Here is a 15,230-nt window from a genome sequence, read left to right on the forward strand (position 1 = left end):
TTCTTAGTTACATGTGTTGTTAACTGTAGTGTTTTTGTTTCTCGTTTGTGTTTGTTTGCTTGTAGATGCCCTATTAGTTTGAAGACATTCCTTTTTTTTAAAACATTTTTTATTGATTTATAATCATTTTACAATGTTGTGTCAAATTCCAGTGTAAAGCACAATTTTTCAGTTATACATGAACATACATATATTCATTGTCACATTTTTTTCTCCATGAGCTACCATAAGATCTTGTATATATTTCCCTGTGCTATACAGTATAATCTTGTTTATCTATTCTACAATTTTGAAATCCCAGTCAATCCCTTCCCACCCCCTCCCCCTTGGCAACCACAAGTTTGTATTCTGTGTCTATGAGTCTATTTCTGTTTTGTATTTATGCTTTGTTCGTGTTTTTTTTTTTTTTTTTTTTTTTTTAGATTCCACATATGAGTGATCTCATATGGTATTTTTCTTTCTCTTTCTGGCTTACTTCACTTAGAATGACATTCTCCAGGAGCATCCATGTTGCTGCAAATGGCGTTATGTTGTCGGTTTTTATGGCTGAGTAGTATTCCATTGTATAAATATACCACATCTTCTTTATCCAGTCATCCGTTGATGGACTTTTAGGCTGTCTCCATGTCTTGGCTATTGTAAATAGTGCGGCTATGAACATTGGGGTACAGGTGTCATCCTGAAGTAGGGTTCCTTCTGGATATATGCCCAGGAGTGGGATTCCTGGGTCATATGGTAAGTCTATTCCTAGTCTTTTGAGGAATCTCCATACTGTTTCCCACAGTGGCTGCACCAAACTGCATTCCCACCAGCAGTGTAGGAGGGTTCCCCTTTCTCCACAGCCTCTCCAGCATTTGTCATTTGTGGATTTTTGAATGATGGCCGTTCTGCCTGGTGTGAGGTGATACCTCATTGTAGTTTTGATTTGCATTTCTCTGATTATCAGTGAAGACATTCCTTTTTATTCCTAGCGTGTTGAGAGTTTTTATGGTACCTGAATGTAGGGTTTTGTCAAATGCCTTTTTCACATCTATTGAAGGGATAATGTGGTTTTTCGCTTTTATTCTGTTAATATGATGGAACTTCTTGCTAGATTTTCAAATATTAAAACAGCCTTGTATTACTGGGACAAATCTCACTTGATTATGATATATTATCCTCTTTATATAATTTGGGATTCTATTAGCTAAAAATGTGTCCAGAATTTTTATATCTATGTCCATGAGGGGTATTGATCTGTACTTTATTTTTCTTATAGTATCTTTGTCTGGTTTTGGTATCAGAGTCATTCTGGCCTGATAAAGTAACTTGGGAAGTGTTCCTTTCTTTTCAGTTTTCTGGAAAAGTTTGTGTAGAATTGATGTTATTTCTTCCACAAATGTTTGCTAGAATTAACTAGTGATGAAGCTATCTTGGTCTGAAATTTTCTTTGTGGGTAGATTTGAAATTTATTTAGTAAATATAGGGTTATTCCAGTTTTCCGTTTCTCTTTGAGTGACCTTTGGTAGTTCGCGTCCTTCGAGAAATTTAGCCATTTCATCAAAGTTACCTACCTTTTTGACATAAATTTTTTCATAATATTTTAATTATTAAAGAAAAATAAGTATAATCTGTAGTGATGTCACCTCATTTCTCTCATTCCTGATATTGGTAATTTTGTCTTTTCTCTTTTTCCTCTGATCAGTTTGGATAGAGATTTATCAGTTTTGATCTCTTTGAAGTACAGATTTTTGTATTATTGATTTTTCTCTATTTCTTTTCTTTTAAGAATTATCAATTTCCTTTTTAAATTACTTTTTTTCCTGCTTAAAACTTAAACTTCCTTTTTCCCAATTTCTTAAAGTGGAAATTGAAGTCATTGGGGGCTTCTATTCTTTTCTATGATAAATATTCACTGTTACTAATTTTCCCTAGGTTTTGCAGTTGCATTACACAACTGTTGATATATTGTTTTTCATTTTCATTTAGTTAAAAATACTTTCTAATTAACTTTTGTATTTCTTCTTGATCCATGGATTATTTAGGAGTGTTTAGAGTACAAATGCTTTGGAGTTTCCCATACATCTGTTAGTGATTTCTCATTTAACTCCATTGTGGTTACAAAACTATGCACTGTGTGTGTGAATCATTTTAAACGTACTGAAACTTGGATGTTCTACGATATGGTCTGTTTCGGGAAATACTCTGTATGCACTTGGAAAGAACGTATATTCTGCTGTGTTGAGTGCAATGTTTTGTAAATGTCAGTTATCTCAAGTTGGTTGACAGTGTTATTTAGGTGTTCCATATCCTTTCTGATATTTCTGTTTGTTCTATTAGTTATGAGCAACTGGTTGAAATTTGTGACTATAAGAGTAAATTTGTCGTATGTTCTTTTTAAGTTCCATTAGTTTTCCTTCATTTATTTTGAAGCTCTGTTAGTAGCCGTGGAAACACTTAGGACTATTAGGTTCTCCTGGTGAATTGACTCTCTTATCACTGTGAAAAGACCCTTTTTATCCCTGACGGTGTCCTTTACTCTGACGTCTACTTTGTGTGATATTGCATGGGCGTTCCTGGTTCATTTTGATTGCTGTTAGCAGAGTGTGGTTTTTCACTTTAACTTATCTGTGTTTTTATTTTTAATGCATATTTCTTATAGACAGCATTTTGTTTGGTATGGGTCTTTCACTTTAATTCTATATAATGATCTTTTCCTTTGACTGGTACATTTATCCTGTTTTAATTTACTGTAGTTACTGATATCACAGTATTATTGGTTATAAATCCACTGTCTTGCTATTGTTTTTTTGCTTGTTTCATCTGTTCTTTTTTCTCCTTTTTTGTTTTTGTTTTTTCCCTTTCTTCTCTTGGATTAATTAAGAATTTTTTGTGATTTTTGTCTTGTCTCCTTTGTTGCTTTATTATCTGTGGATTTGTATTGTAGTTTTTTTTGTGGTTGCTTTAGAGTTTATAGTATACATTTTATCTTATCAGTCTACCTTCAAATCATATTATATCTCTTTTTTGTATTACATAAGAACCTTAGAACAGTATACAGATTTTCAGTTTTACCCCTCAGGGTCTTTGTACTATTATTAGCATAAATTTTACTTGTACATATATTACAGCCCCCACAGTACTTTTTAAAAATTATTTTTCATAGAAATAGCAAATTATCTTTAAAATATTTTAATAATATTAAAGTATTTTATATTCCCCTTCATCTTTACTGTTCCCATTGCCTCTCATTCTTTTGTGAAGATCCAAGTCTGGTAGAGTTTTCTTCCTACCTTAAGGACTTACAATTTTTGTTTTCAGCAGTCATGCATTTTCAAAGAATTTAATTGGAGAAAAATGATCTTTTATTTTTTCACAATCATATACCGTTTCTGTTGCTCTTCTGTCATTCCCGAAGTTCCAAGTTTTCCTCTGCTGTTATTTCTCTTCAATTTGAAGAACTTCCTTTAGCACTAGTTTTACATGGAGCAGGTCTGCTGATGAGAGATTCACTTAGTTTTTCTTCATCTGTCAAGGTCTTTATTTTACTTTCATTCCTGAACGATTTTTTTGCTGTCTGTAAAATTCTGGTTGACACTCCTTTCTTTCACTTTTGACCTCCATAGTTTCTGATGTGAAATCCACAGTATTTTAAATTGTTGTTCATGTAATGCTTCATTTCCTACCCCCTTGGGTGCTTTCAAGATTTTTCCTTTGAGATTTTCAGCATTTTGATTGTGATGTGTCACGGCTTGATTGTCTTTGATTTTTATCCTCTTTGTGACTTGCTGAATCTCTTGACTCTGTAAATTTATGCCTTTTGCCAAGTTGGGTACTTACAGTCAATATTTCCTCAAGTATGTATATTTTTTCTGCACTGCTCTCTTTCCCCTCTCTTTCAGAAACTCTATTGACAAAAATATTTAAGCTTTTGATATTATAATATTTTTAAAAAGCTTTTCTTATTTTTTCCTTCAGATTGAATTATTTCTATTAATCTATTTTCAAGTTCACTGACTCTTTCTTCTGTCAATTCCATTCTGTTATTGGATCTATCCTGTGATTAAAACAATTTTTTTTCAGTTCTAAAATTTCTACTTAAAGCGTATATATGTAATTTTGATTTCTCTGTTGAGATCATCTATCCATTCATTTCAAGGGTGTTTATTTTTATCTCACTGAGTAGTACTATTTAATAGCTGTTTAAATGTGTCTGATCATTCATACATCTGTATCACTTCAGGGTTGGCATCTATGGTTTCTCTTTTCTCATGAGCACTGTTTACATTTTCCTAGTTCTTTATATGGCAAGTAATTTCAGAATATATCCTGCACATTTTGAATGTTATGTTGTAAGCTCCTTGGTCCTGTTAAAATCTTGCGGAGAACAGTGATTTGTTTGTCTTAACAGGCAGCCAGACCTATTAGATTCAGCTTGCAAGTTCCTTCCCTTCTTCTGTGGGCGGTGGATCCATTTTCAGTTCCATATTCAAATCCGTTACTATGCTGAGCCACTAAAGGGTTAGTTTCACACTAGGGCAACTGTTACATGGTGCGCCACTTCTCAAAGCTTTAGCTGGGCTTCTTTGGTTGTGTTCCACACATGTGCACCTTAGGGAGTATCCTGGGGTGTATGTCATTTCACACACAGAATTAGAGAATTCACTTCTCAGCTCTCTCCTCCTTGGAATTTTGGCCACACTGCCTGGCTCCCTGAGCCTCCTTCCCTGGTTCTTCTGCCCAGAGAGACGGGTTCTCTCAGGCTATTCGCCTTCTGCCTTGTCACAGTGTGTCCATAACCACGATCCCTTTCAAGGCAAATTGGCCAGAGAAAATAGAGGAAAAATAGAACATGGATTTACTTCCCCCTTATTCTTTTTACAATAAAGGCCCCTTTTCACAGTTCTTCTATTCAGATGAACTTCTGGTTTTTAAGTATTTGTGCCACACTGCCGGACCTGTTGGGGTTGGCATCAGGGCAGGGCTGGGAGAGCAGGGAGATATTTTTGAAAATTTCCCCAATACTCTCTGGCTCACAAGGGCCCATTTTCTTGGTCCTCTGGCCAGAATGATGGATTTATTTCAGAATTTTTGCTGTCCATGTCTTCTATGTAATTTCTTAATTCAATATGTCTGTGGGTCAACATCAGGAGCTAAAGGACAAAACGAAAAACAAAAATCCCCAAACCCCAAAAATGAAAACAAACAAACAAACAAAAAACAAACGAAAATACCAAACTAGAACCTTACCTGCCATGCTGGTCTTTCTTCAAATTTTGACTTCCCTCTTCAACCTACCAGCTATTATTTACTTTTCAGAGTCTTCAGCTAGTTGCTTCTTGAATTTGTCCAGAGTTTTTAGTTGTAATTTGTGGAAGAGAGTGAGAGACCATAGTGAGTTTACCCCATTTTGGGTTAAGATTTTTCATTTAAAAAACTTGGTCATTTTTCTCTGCCGTGTGTTTTGAAATTTTCAATTGCTATGTCTTCTGGTTCAGTAATGTTTTCTTTGGCAGTGTCTCATCTGGTGTTAATCCCATCGAACGTATCTTCTTCTGAAACGGTGTGTATTTCATCTCTGCAGAGTCAGTGAGGGCCGCACACATCCTCCAGGTCTCTGCTTACCGTGGTCAGTCTTTCCTCTACCTTCTTAAACACGTGCTGTGTATAGTTACAATGAGTATTGTAATGCCCTGCTCTGTCATGTGTCACTTCTGGGTCTCGCTGGGTTTAGACACCAGAACCGAGTGCTGTGGCCTCCTTCCGTGGACAGAGCTAGGAAATATTTATGTTGCTAAGAAAGAAATATTGTTTATGTTCAATTGTCCAATTCAAATTTTAGCATTACAGGATTTCTCTTTAGCTTCTTTGTTTTTGATCTCTTTTATGCTGAAAAATTTGATTTCTAGCTGCCTTAACACAGTTTTGGGGGGTGTGTTGACACTAGCAACATAGTGACTGAAAACAGCTTAAGGTTTCTCATAGTTCTTTTTGTCCACAAAGTATATTCAATTAGGATTTACCATCAAATTAACTGGTTTTCTATTTATAATGTATATACAGCTGAGGATCTACATTAAACTACTGTGCTTTAATGTCTCTTAAAATAAATCCTATTTGTGTGGTTAAGCTCTAGCTCAATACATGGTTAGTTTCGTTTACTTAATTTTGGTTTCACATTTTAGAGTCTGCTTTTTGAGTTGATTTTGTTGTGTAACTTTATAAAATATATACATGGTTCTGGAGAAGCAATTGGGAACTACAGCCCATGGGCCCAATCTGGCCTGTGGCCTGTTTTTGTGTGGTCTTTGAATTAAGAATAGTTTTCACACACACACACACACACGCAAAGAATGGTTTTCACGTTTTCGAATGGCTGTAAAAACATAAACACACACACACACAGAAGTGTGCAGCAGTGACTAAATGTGGCCCCCAAACCCTAAAACATTTACCGTCTGGCCCTTTATAGAAATTCTCTAAATTCTGCCTGCAGCCCCGTCTTCCCCACTCGGTCTTCTCCCCTCTAGAAGCAGTCTTACTGATTTATTTGCTTATTTAGTTTCTGACTTATCTTTCTGCTGTTGTAGTGGAAGCAAATATAAACCTCTTGCATTTGCTTTACACGCTTTTTGTCTCCCACCTTGCTTTTTCACCGAGCAGTGCATCCTGGAAGCCAGCCCTCAGCAGGCAGGGAGAGGGGCCCCACTCTTTCTTACAGCAGCTCACACAGCATTACAGAATGTGGATAGACTGACATTTATTTACCTGATCTCCTTGTACGTTTGGGTTCTTTCTGCTTTTTTAATTTGACAAGTAGTGCTGCATTCTGTGGCCTTGCGTTTATGTCTTTCTGGGGTTTGCCACTGTAATTCTGGGACTGGTTCCTACGAGGGTTGCTGGGTTATGCGCATCGCTTGGTAACAAGGCATATGCTGTTTTGCTTGATGTTGCCCGAGTTGTCTCCGTAGGGACTGTGCCATTTTGCGTTTCTGTCAGCAGTGGGTAGAGGAACTAATGCCCCACAGCCACCTAACGGAGTGTGTTGTCAAACTTCTGGATTTTCTGATTTCATAAGTAAGAAGTGATATCTCCATGGGATTTAAAACTTCACTTCTTATAAGCAGGATCGAAGGACTGATTACATTTCCTTTTATATGAACTCTGTTCAGTTCTCCTGCCCGATTTTCTGTAGAGCTATTGGTCTTTTCCACCAATTTTTAGAAAGTGTCTGTGTAATTAGGGGTAATGACTTTTGCCTCAAATATAAGTCACAAATATCTCTCCCATTTGTCTTTTTTTTTACTTTGCTTAATTATTTACTTGTTTTTTATGCCTTGCTGTTGTGTTATGACGACGACGACGGTGGTGGTGGTGGTGGTTTTCACGCAGTCAGGTGGACCCGTCGGTGCTGCGCTGGCCTTGCAGGGATGCAGGGACGTTGCCCCCAGTTGCAGGCTGTGGAAAATTCAGTCACGCTCTCTTCTCATGTTTGTATAGTTCCTTTTTTTAAAACATGAATTTCTGGTTTAAAAAAAATGTGTCCACAGAGCACTTCTGGTGTACACTGGCCTGTGTGATTGGCTACGTTTACTTGTGTGACTTTAAACCACAGAAAGGGGCCCTTTATTCACGCCCCCAGTTTGCCTTTATGTGTAGACTCCTCACATCCTAGAGTTTAAAGAGACCAATACGTTTATTTTCAAGGAGTAGGAATTGAAATTTGAGGAAGAGGGACTGACCCAAGGACTCACAGCCCCGTCCTGGGGACCCCAGCTCCAGGGGCCTGGGAACAGGCTTGTGAGCAACTGCGGCGTGTTGGCCGCCTGGCCAGGTCTGTCAGCGTTCTTCCAGCCGGGCGTAGAGGCGGGAGGCTTGCTTGTTGTCCAGTCCAGGCCCCTTTTGGTGATGACTCAAGTCCGGAGCTGGGAAGTCCAGTGCCAGTCCCGGGACTCCCCAGGCACACAGTGTGTCAGCAGCAGGCCTGGATAGAGCCTTGCCTGCATCTCGACCCTACGCACCTCGCAAGAGGCAGGGACCCGAGTTTGGGAAAGCTGAGCTTTCAGGTAAGCCCAAAGTGGCCCAGAGTTACCAGGATTGTCTGGTGGGCCAAGCAGACCAGACTTGAAGGATGTTCGGTGATTTTCATCACACCTGAATGTTCTGGGGTCTCATCTACCACTTTTCCCAAAGCCATAGATTTGGCCAAGTATCTGCTTCCCCTACAGAGGCCCTGGTTGCCAGAAAAGTCTGAGTGAGGCTCCCTTCTGGATCCAGCTAGTTAGGCCCGTGGAGCGCCGTTCCACACCCCTGGGATGTGATGCACCAGCTGTCGGTGTAATTAAGGTTGCCATAAAACCCACCAGCTAGACACACAAATGGCCCCTCTGCTCTTTCCCGGGGCAGGAGCAGTTGTGAAGGCAAATAAATCATGTTCGGCGGCGATCACTTCAAAGGTCAGCCTTCCACTTACAACAATGTTATTGGCAGGGATCGCCCATAACACGGCTTGTTTCCTGGCCATTCGATTTTATGATGCCCTAATGAATTGGGCCATTTCCATCCATTCTCAGGAAGTGTGTGGAACAACGCTTTTCATTCTCCTGGAAAAGTCTGTCCTGGGAGGCAGGTGTGTTGGTGGGTGTGCAGGTCGTTCTGCCACGGACACGCCGAGGCCCACGGGCACTTTGCTTCCAGGGGCCTGCGCACCGCCCCCGGGGGAGGCTTCCTCCCACCGCCGTCAGTTTCACAGAAACCCCCGCTCGCAGCCAGGGCTTAGCAGGCTGTCCTCTTCCTCCGTCCTTTCCCGGTCAGCGTGTTTCCCGAGCCCCTGTGCGGATCAAGGTGCCAATACTGGAGAGGGGCTGTGGTGCCATGGGTCTCACGGTCCTGCCCACCAGCAGCCAGGCTCTGTGGGCTGGTGAGGCTCTGGGGGCTGTGTCCCGGCCACCCAGGAGGAGAGGCTTAGTGTGCAGGCCACGGCCAGGGACATGAGTTGCGCCAGATTTACTTCTCTCTCGGCACGTGCTGCCCCGGCCATCCTTAATTCCCCACTCCTCACTGGCACTGGGGTGACAGTGAGGGCTTCAGGAAAGGGGGAAGGAAAGGGTTCAGGCCCCATGTGGCCTCAGCCAGTGGAGGCTCGAGGTAGCTCGTGGGGAGGGTGGTTTAAGCGAGGGGAGACTGGAGTGGCGCCGGGCATGGGAGAGGCAAGTGGGTCTGGAGCCGCGACGATAGGCCTTGCTCCCTCTCCTCCGTTCTCCTCTGCCCATAGATTCCAGACCCCACCCTGGGGCAGCACTGTCCCTGGGAGTTGGAAGGTGCACTCATCAGAAAAGATGTTGGGACAGCGGTGGTATGCCACGTCCCCTCCCAGGCCCTACATGCTGCCTGAGATCCGGACTGGGCGGGACTGGGAGGGACAGAGGATCTGTCAGCAGCCCAGCTGCTGTGCCCCTCCTGGCTGGGGTACAGAACTTTCCTTTAGCCCACATCCTGTGAGACTCAGGCCACCTGGAGGGGCACAGTGGGCCTGTGGGACCCTGGTGCATGGAGGGGAGGAGGTGGGGAGGAAGGCTGGTGGCCCCACGCTGACTGGGGTGCAGCTACTCGGACTGGCCAGTGTTCAGAGGCCTGCAGGGCTGCCTTCTCTTTTCTGTCCCTGGACCACTCCCCAGGCTCCAGGGGGCCTACCCTAAAATCGCCCGAGCTGGGGGCCACTTCTGAAGAGGCTCAGAGAAGGCAATCACTTGTTGCCTACTCTCTCCCAGGAAGTTGCCTCAACATTTACTGAGGCAGGACTTGGCCAGCCGGAGGTGGGGATGTGGGCCGGGAAGCAGCTGGGGTGGGGAGAGGCTCCACCACACCCTGGGCATTTGACCTGGAGTAAATCCGTGTAGCTCTCTGAGCCTCAGTGTTCCTCATCTGGAGAATGGGTCTCAAAACACCACAACCCCTCCAGTCTAAATTGGATTTATGGATTGCTGCATTTAATGTGAGTTTGACTTATGTATGTTTGAAAGAGGATGACAGAAAATCTAACTCTGCAACATTTGAAGGATTGTTAACTCCATTTAAAAAAAATGTGTCAAGACTCATTTCACAGGCAGCGGCCAAGGAACAGGAGAGCTGTGTTTATGCTGTGGCCACATGGTGGCGCCCTGGGAGCTGGCAAATAGGCCGCCAGGCCCGGCAGGCGCCCCAGGCACTGTGCCCGGCCTGTTGCTCAAGACTGCAAGTCAGAGTCATGTCGCCCATGAGTTTGTTACGTGGAGGTGCTTGTTAGTCCTGCAGCTGGGACCCATGGCCTGCCCCTGCCCAAACCAGTTATTGTGGAATGGAAGGTTAACATGATAAGACGCTCTGAGGAAAGCAGAAGAAGGACTGATACTTAATTGAGTTAATTTAGAGACAAGAGGCTATGGAATGTTGGCAGCAATGCTAAGAAATAAAGAGTGTCTCTGATGCTAACTTACACACAGTGGTTCTGGCTGCAAGGTCTCCAGGAACGCCTGCTCCCTGACGTACAGTTACTGCTCTAGGGACAGTAGGCTGAGGCCTTGAAAGCCGTGAATTATGTGATCTCTTCAGAAGCAAGGCCTTGGCACAAAGTATGGCCTTGGTACTGATGGATGTCACTGGTGCCCTTAGGTGCTCTTGGCTAGGTGTGGGCCCTTCCCTAAGTTTACTTTCATCAGGCACCTGCTCCTCTCTAGGGGGCCAGTCTGACAGGGGAGGTCTTCATGCCTCTCTGGGCTCACGTGCCAGTGGATGTGGGGAGGGCCGGGATGGGGAGGACGCCATGGGGAGAGGCCAGGCTGTGGGAGGTATCATGGAACAGGTTCTGAGGGAGACAGGTGGGGCGGGAGGCCCCTGAGGTCTCCCTACAGCAGCCCCCAACCCCAGTGTTCCCCAGCAGCGCCCTCCGGGTGCTGGGCGGCTCTCCCCGGCCCTCTCCATGGGCGCCTGCCCTGTACTCCTGGCTCCCCGGCATGATGGGTGCCCACTCTTGCAGGTGGTGAGAAGCTACAAGGCGACCATCCAGCAGACCTTGGACATCCTCTTTCTCCGGGAGGGCTCTGAGTTCCTGAGCAGCACAGATGCTTCGAGCCGGGACTCTGCCGACCGCACCATTATTGCCTGGGATTTCCGGAGCTCCGCCAAAATCTCCAACCAGATTTTCCACGTGAGAAACCCTCTTTGGCATTACTTTTAGTGTCTGATCCAGGATGCATCTGTGTCGTCCTAGGCCGTCTGGGGTCCCAGGCACTTCCTGTGGAGATGGTTCAGCAGGAGACAGATTGGCTGCCTGAAATCTGTGGTGGGGGAGGCAAGGTGCAGGTCCAGGCCTGCCTAGAGAACCTGCCACAGGCTCCCAGGGTGGAGTGACTCCCTGTCCTCTCACTGGTCCTCTGCCCAGCACAGATACACCACAGGGTAAGGGTGTGGAGGGGCAGCCCAGTCCAGATCCACAGGGACATGGCTGCACAACCTGAGACACCCCTACCTCCCTCCACCACCCCAGCCAGCCCACGGGTTTCCACCTTGCCCTTGCTTAATGGCTTTGGCAGGGGCTGTGACTTAGGAGTTGAAGCAGGGACCCTGAAGTTAGACCATCTGCATCAAAGGCCTGGATTTACCACTGACAAGGTGGAGGCCCTGGGCCCATTATTTAGTTTCTTTGATTCTCATTTTCCTCTTAGAGAATTGAGGATGAGAATATTGCTTGTGTCATAGAGTGGTTTTGAGAATTAAAAGGGGTAGATGCTTATAAAGGGTCTAGCACAGTTCCAGGCAAGAGAGTTCTCCATAAATGCATTACCTGTCTTCACCATCGCTGCCACATCATCGCCACCATCATTATCACCATCACGTCTGTTACCACCACTGTCACCACCACCATCATCATCACCACCATCACCACCACCACCACCATCGCCATTATCATCATCACCATGTCCGTCACCACCACCGTCGTCATCCCATTACCACCATCGTCCTCATCACCACCATCACTGTCACCATCAGTAGCCCAACATCACCATCATCACCACCAGCATCACTGTTGCCACCCATCATCGTCTTTTAAGATTTCAGATAAGCTATGGCTAATCTCTTCAGTGCTGTCACTCTGAATTTAAAACTGTATATCATGTGTATATATACACTGTCTCCTTCTCCCTACTTTTCCTTTGTTCTTAGAGGATTCTAAGTGACCCTGAGCACACCTGCCTCTGGACCTTCACTTCAGGGTTCTAGTGCAACCCATTGGGAAGGACAGGTCCTGGGAGAGGGCTGGAGGGGCATGTCTGACCCTCTAGGCATCCTGCCTCCAACGGCCCTGCAGAGACTAAGGGAAGCAAGTGAGGTAGTTGAAAGTGTTGTGTGCTGAGCTGTTAGCCCCCCTTCCGTGCAGTGCGCGGGTGCGCTGCCCAGTAGCATCACGTAGAGATCACGATCAGGGACCCGTGTGCCTCTGATAGCACACTGGGCTGCAGCCGCTCCCCGCTTTACTCTCTGAGTGTGGGCTCGTTTAGGGACTGTGGCTCAAAGACATACCGCAAACATGGAAGAACAGCTGCAGTGGAGAAGGGAGTTTTTAGGGGTGGAGCCCACTAAGCAGTGAGGTTTCCCCTCTTGCTTGGAACACCCGGTTCATGTGTTTATGTCCTCGCTTGGCCTGTCACCTCCTCACTTACTGTGCCTTCTGGTTGTGTGGGGCCCTGGGCTGGGCCGGGGCTGTCCCGACGGCTCGCTGTGGAGGTGGGGAGATGGGTTTGCGGATTCATTTTCTGTCCTCCCCATCTCAAGCTCCTTAACTTAATTACACCCCAACAGACTTGGTGGCTTAAAGCAGCAGACGTGTATTTCACAGTTCCAGGGGCCAGAATTTTGTAAAAAGTATCACGGGCGGAAATTGAGGTGTTGGCAGGGCGTGCTCCCCTGGAGCCTTGAGGAGAGAATCTGTCCCTTGCTTCATCCAGCTTCTGGTGGCTCCTGGTGACCCTTGGCTTGTGGCTGCCTCACTCTGGTCTTCAGGCCAGCATCTTCAGAGCTCTCTCTGCTCTGTCTTCATGCTGCCTTCTCTTTGTGTCTGCTCTCCCTCTGCCTCCATCTTAGAAAGACATTTGTGATTGCATTTAGGGCAAGAATACAGGATAACTTCCCATCTCAATCTCCTTAACTTAATTACATCTGCAAAGATCCCCCTGCCTTTTTTTTTTTTTTTTGGACGTTTAAGGTGACATTCACAGGTCCCAGGAATTAGGACATGGATGTATTTGGGGGTGCATTTTTCAGTCCACCCCGAGGGCCATGGGCCAAGGAGTGCAGGTGGCCCCCAGACGCTGGGAAGCATGAGGAAGCAGAGGCCCCCTGGAGATTCCAGAAGGAACATAGCCCTGGTGCCATCTGACTTTAGCCCAGGGAGACCGTTTCAGACTTCCGACCTCTAGAACTGTGAGTTATAAATGTGTGTTGTTTTAAGCCACGAAATGTGTGGCATTTTGTTACAGCAGCAACAGGAAACTCACCCAGAGCCCTGAGCCCAGGTCTGGAGGAGGGCACAAGGCCCCATGAGCAGTGTGCTGGGTGGCGCGTCTGTCTGGGGCTGGGGCCCGATTGGGAGCTTTCTCCACCCCCTTTATGGCCCTGCTGTTTCTCAGGAGAGGTACACCTGCCCCAGCCTCACCCTGCACCCGAGGGAGCCGGTGTTCCTGGCCCAAACCAATGGCAACTACCTGGCCCTCTTCTCCGCTGTGTGGCCCTACCGGATGAGCAGAAGGCGGCGCTATGAAGGACACAAGGTACCCGTCCCGGTCCCCCAGGGGAAAGCTGGGCACTGGCTCCAGGGCCTCCCACCGACAATGCTAGTGATGGACTTGAGGCCTCAGAGGCCGTGGCACTTCTGTCCGGGCAGATCATGGTTTCTGTTACCCAGGTGACCCCATGCCGTGTGGTGTGGTATCCACTCAAGGCCCTGGGCCACATCTGGCCCTTCCCTAGGCCCCAGCTGCTGGGCAGGGAAGGTTTCCTCGATTTGTCGGCTCACAGGGACAGGTCAGGTGGGGTGGGGAGACAGATGGAAGGGGAGTAGAGGGTGTTTCTGTACCTGCCCCCTTTCCCTACTGAGGGTGCCCCCAACCCCAGGTGGAGCGGGTGGGGACCCGGTGACTGTCGGTGAGGTCAGACACCATCAGCTGTGCTAGAGCTGTTCTGTCTGGGTTCCACTAAACTGGCCTGGAGGACGCCGGGACCCCAGCCTCACGCAGGAGCTCAGACACGGGTGTGAAGCCCAGCGCTGCTCCCGGCTGACCCCGGGCTCCAGCCCGCTCCTCTGTAGAGTGGCTGTCACAGCCCTCACCCTACCAGCGGCCTCGAAGAGCAGGTGAGGCCACGTGCCGCTGTGTGGGGTGGCCTGCTCACCCTGTGTCACCCTCTGCAGGTGGAAGGCTACTCAGTGGGCTGCGAGTGCTCCCCCGATGGTGACCTGCTGGTGACGGGCAGCGCCGACGGCCGGGTCCTGATGTACAGCTTCCGCACGGCCAGCCGTGCCCGCACGCTGCACGGGCACTCGCAGGCCTGTGTCGGCGCCACCTTCCACCCCCTGCTGCCCTCTGTCCTCGCCACCTGCTCCTGGGAGGGTGACATTAAGATCTGGCACTGAGCCTCCTGGCATAGAACTTTCCAGATTCTGGCTGGCCAGGCCCCCGGCTCCCCTTCGTCTTCGGGGTGGGTGGGTGTGTGTGATGAGGAAGCAGAGGTTGGCTTCAGGCTCAGACTTGGGCGGAAGCTGCCCCCCCCACCCTGTGACCTCCGTTTCTTCATCTGTAAAATGGGGGCAAAAATCTGTCTGTCTCAGGGCTGTGAGGACGTCATTAGTGAAAGCACCTGGCAGGTTGCTGGTGCTAATAAACATGGGTGTTTTGCTATCTCTTAGGTTGTTTCAGCGACAAATCAGTATTGGCAGCTTCCTCTCACCTCCCCCCTCGCAGGCCTACTGGAGCTCTGAGTCCAAGAAGGTGGTGGGAGCTTGAGATGGGTTAGTCCCCGGGGGAGGACACTCTGGGAGGCTCTGGGTCTTAGGTCTGCCCTTGGGAGCTTGTGCTGGAGCATAGCCGGCCCAGGCCTGGCCCCTCTCTCCCCTCTGACAGAGCACAGCCAGTTGCATCCCTGGGTTTTTGCCCAAGCCCCAGGGCCCTTGGGGTCCTCCTTGCCCACTGCCTGTCAGGTGTGCGTGTTGCCCAGGTGAA

General features: G+C 46.8%; 1 protein-coding gene across 7 annotated transcripts in view; it reads left to right on the forward strand.

The window, feature by feature from the left end:
* The window catches only part of WDR25 (WD repeat domain 25), a 129,662-nt gene extending 114,746 nt beyond the window's left edge, over positions 1 to 14,916 (forward strand). For all 7 annotated transcript variants that reach the window (XM_015243355.3, XM_031679397.2, XM_006209058.4 and 4 more), the window contains exons 5-7: positions 10,994 to 11,164; positions 13,644 to 13,784; positions 14,423 to 14,916. In XM_015243355.3, the coding sequence (XP_015098841.1) occupies positions 10,994 to 11,164; positions 13,644 to 13,784; positions 14,423 to 14,644 (534 nt within the window). In that variant the 3' untranslated portion in view covers positions 14,645 to 14,916. The remainder of the gene's footprint in view (positions 1 to 10,993; positions 11,165 to 13,643; positions 13,785 to 14,422) is intronic.
* The last annotated feature ends 314 nt before the right edge of the window (positions 14,917 to 15,230 follow it).

Source organism: Vicugna pacos, chromosome 6 (genome assembly GCF_048564905.1).
Source record: "Vicugna pacos chromosome 6, VicPac4, whole genome shotgun sequence".
Lineage (NCBI taxonomy): Eukaryota > Metazoa > Chordata > Mammalia > Artiodactyla > Camelidae > Vicugna > Vicugna pacos.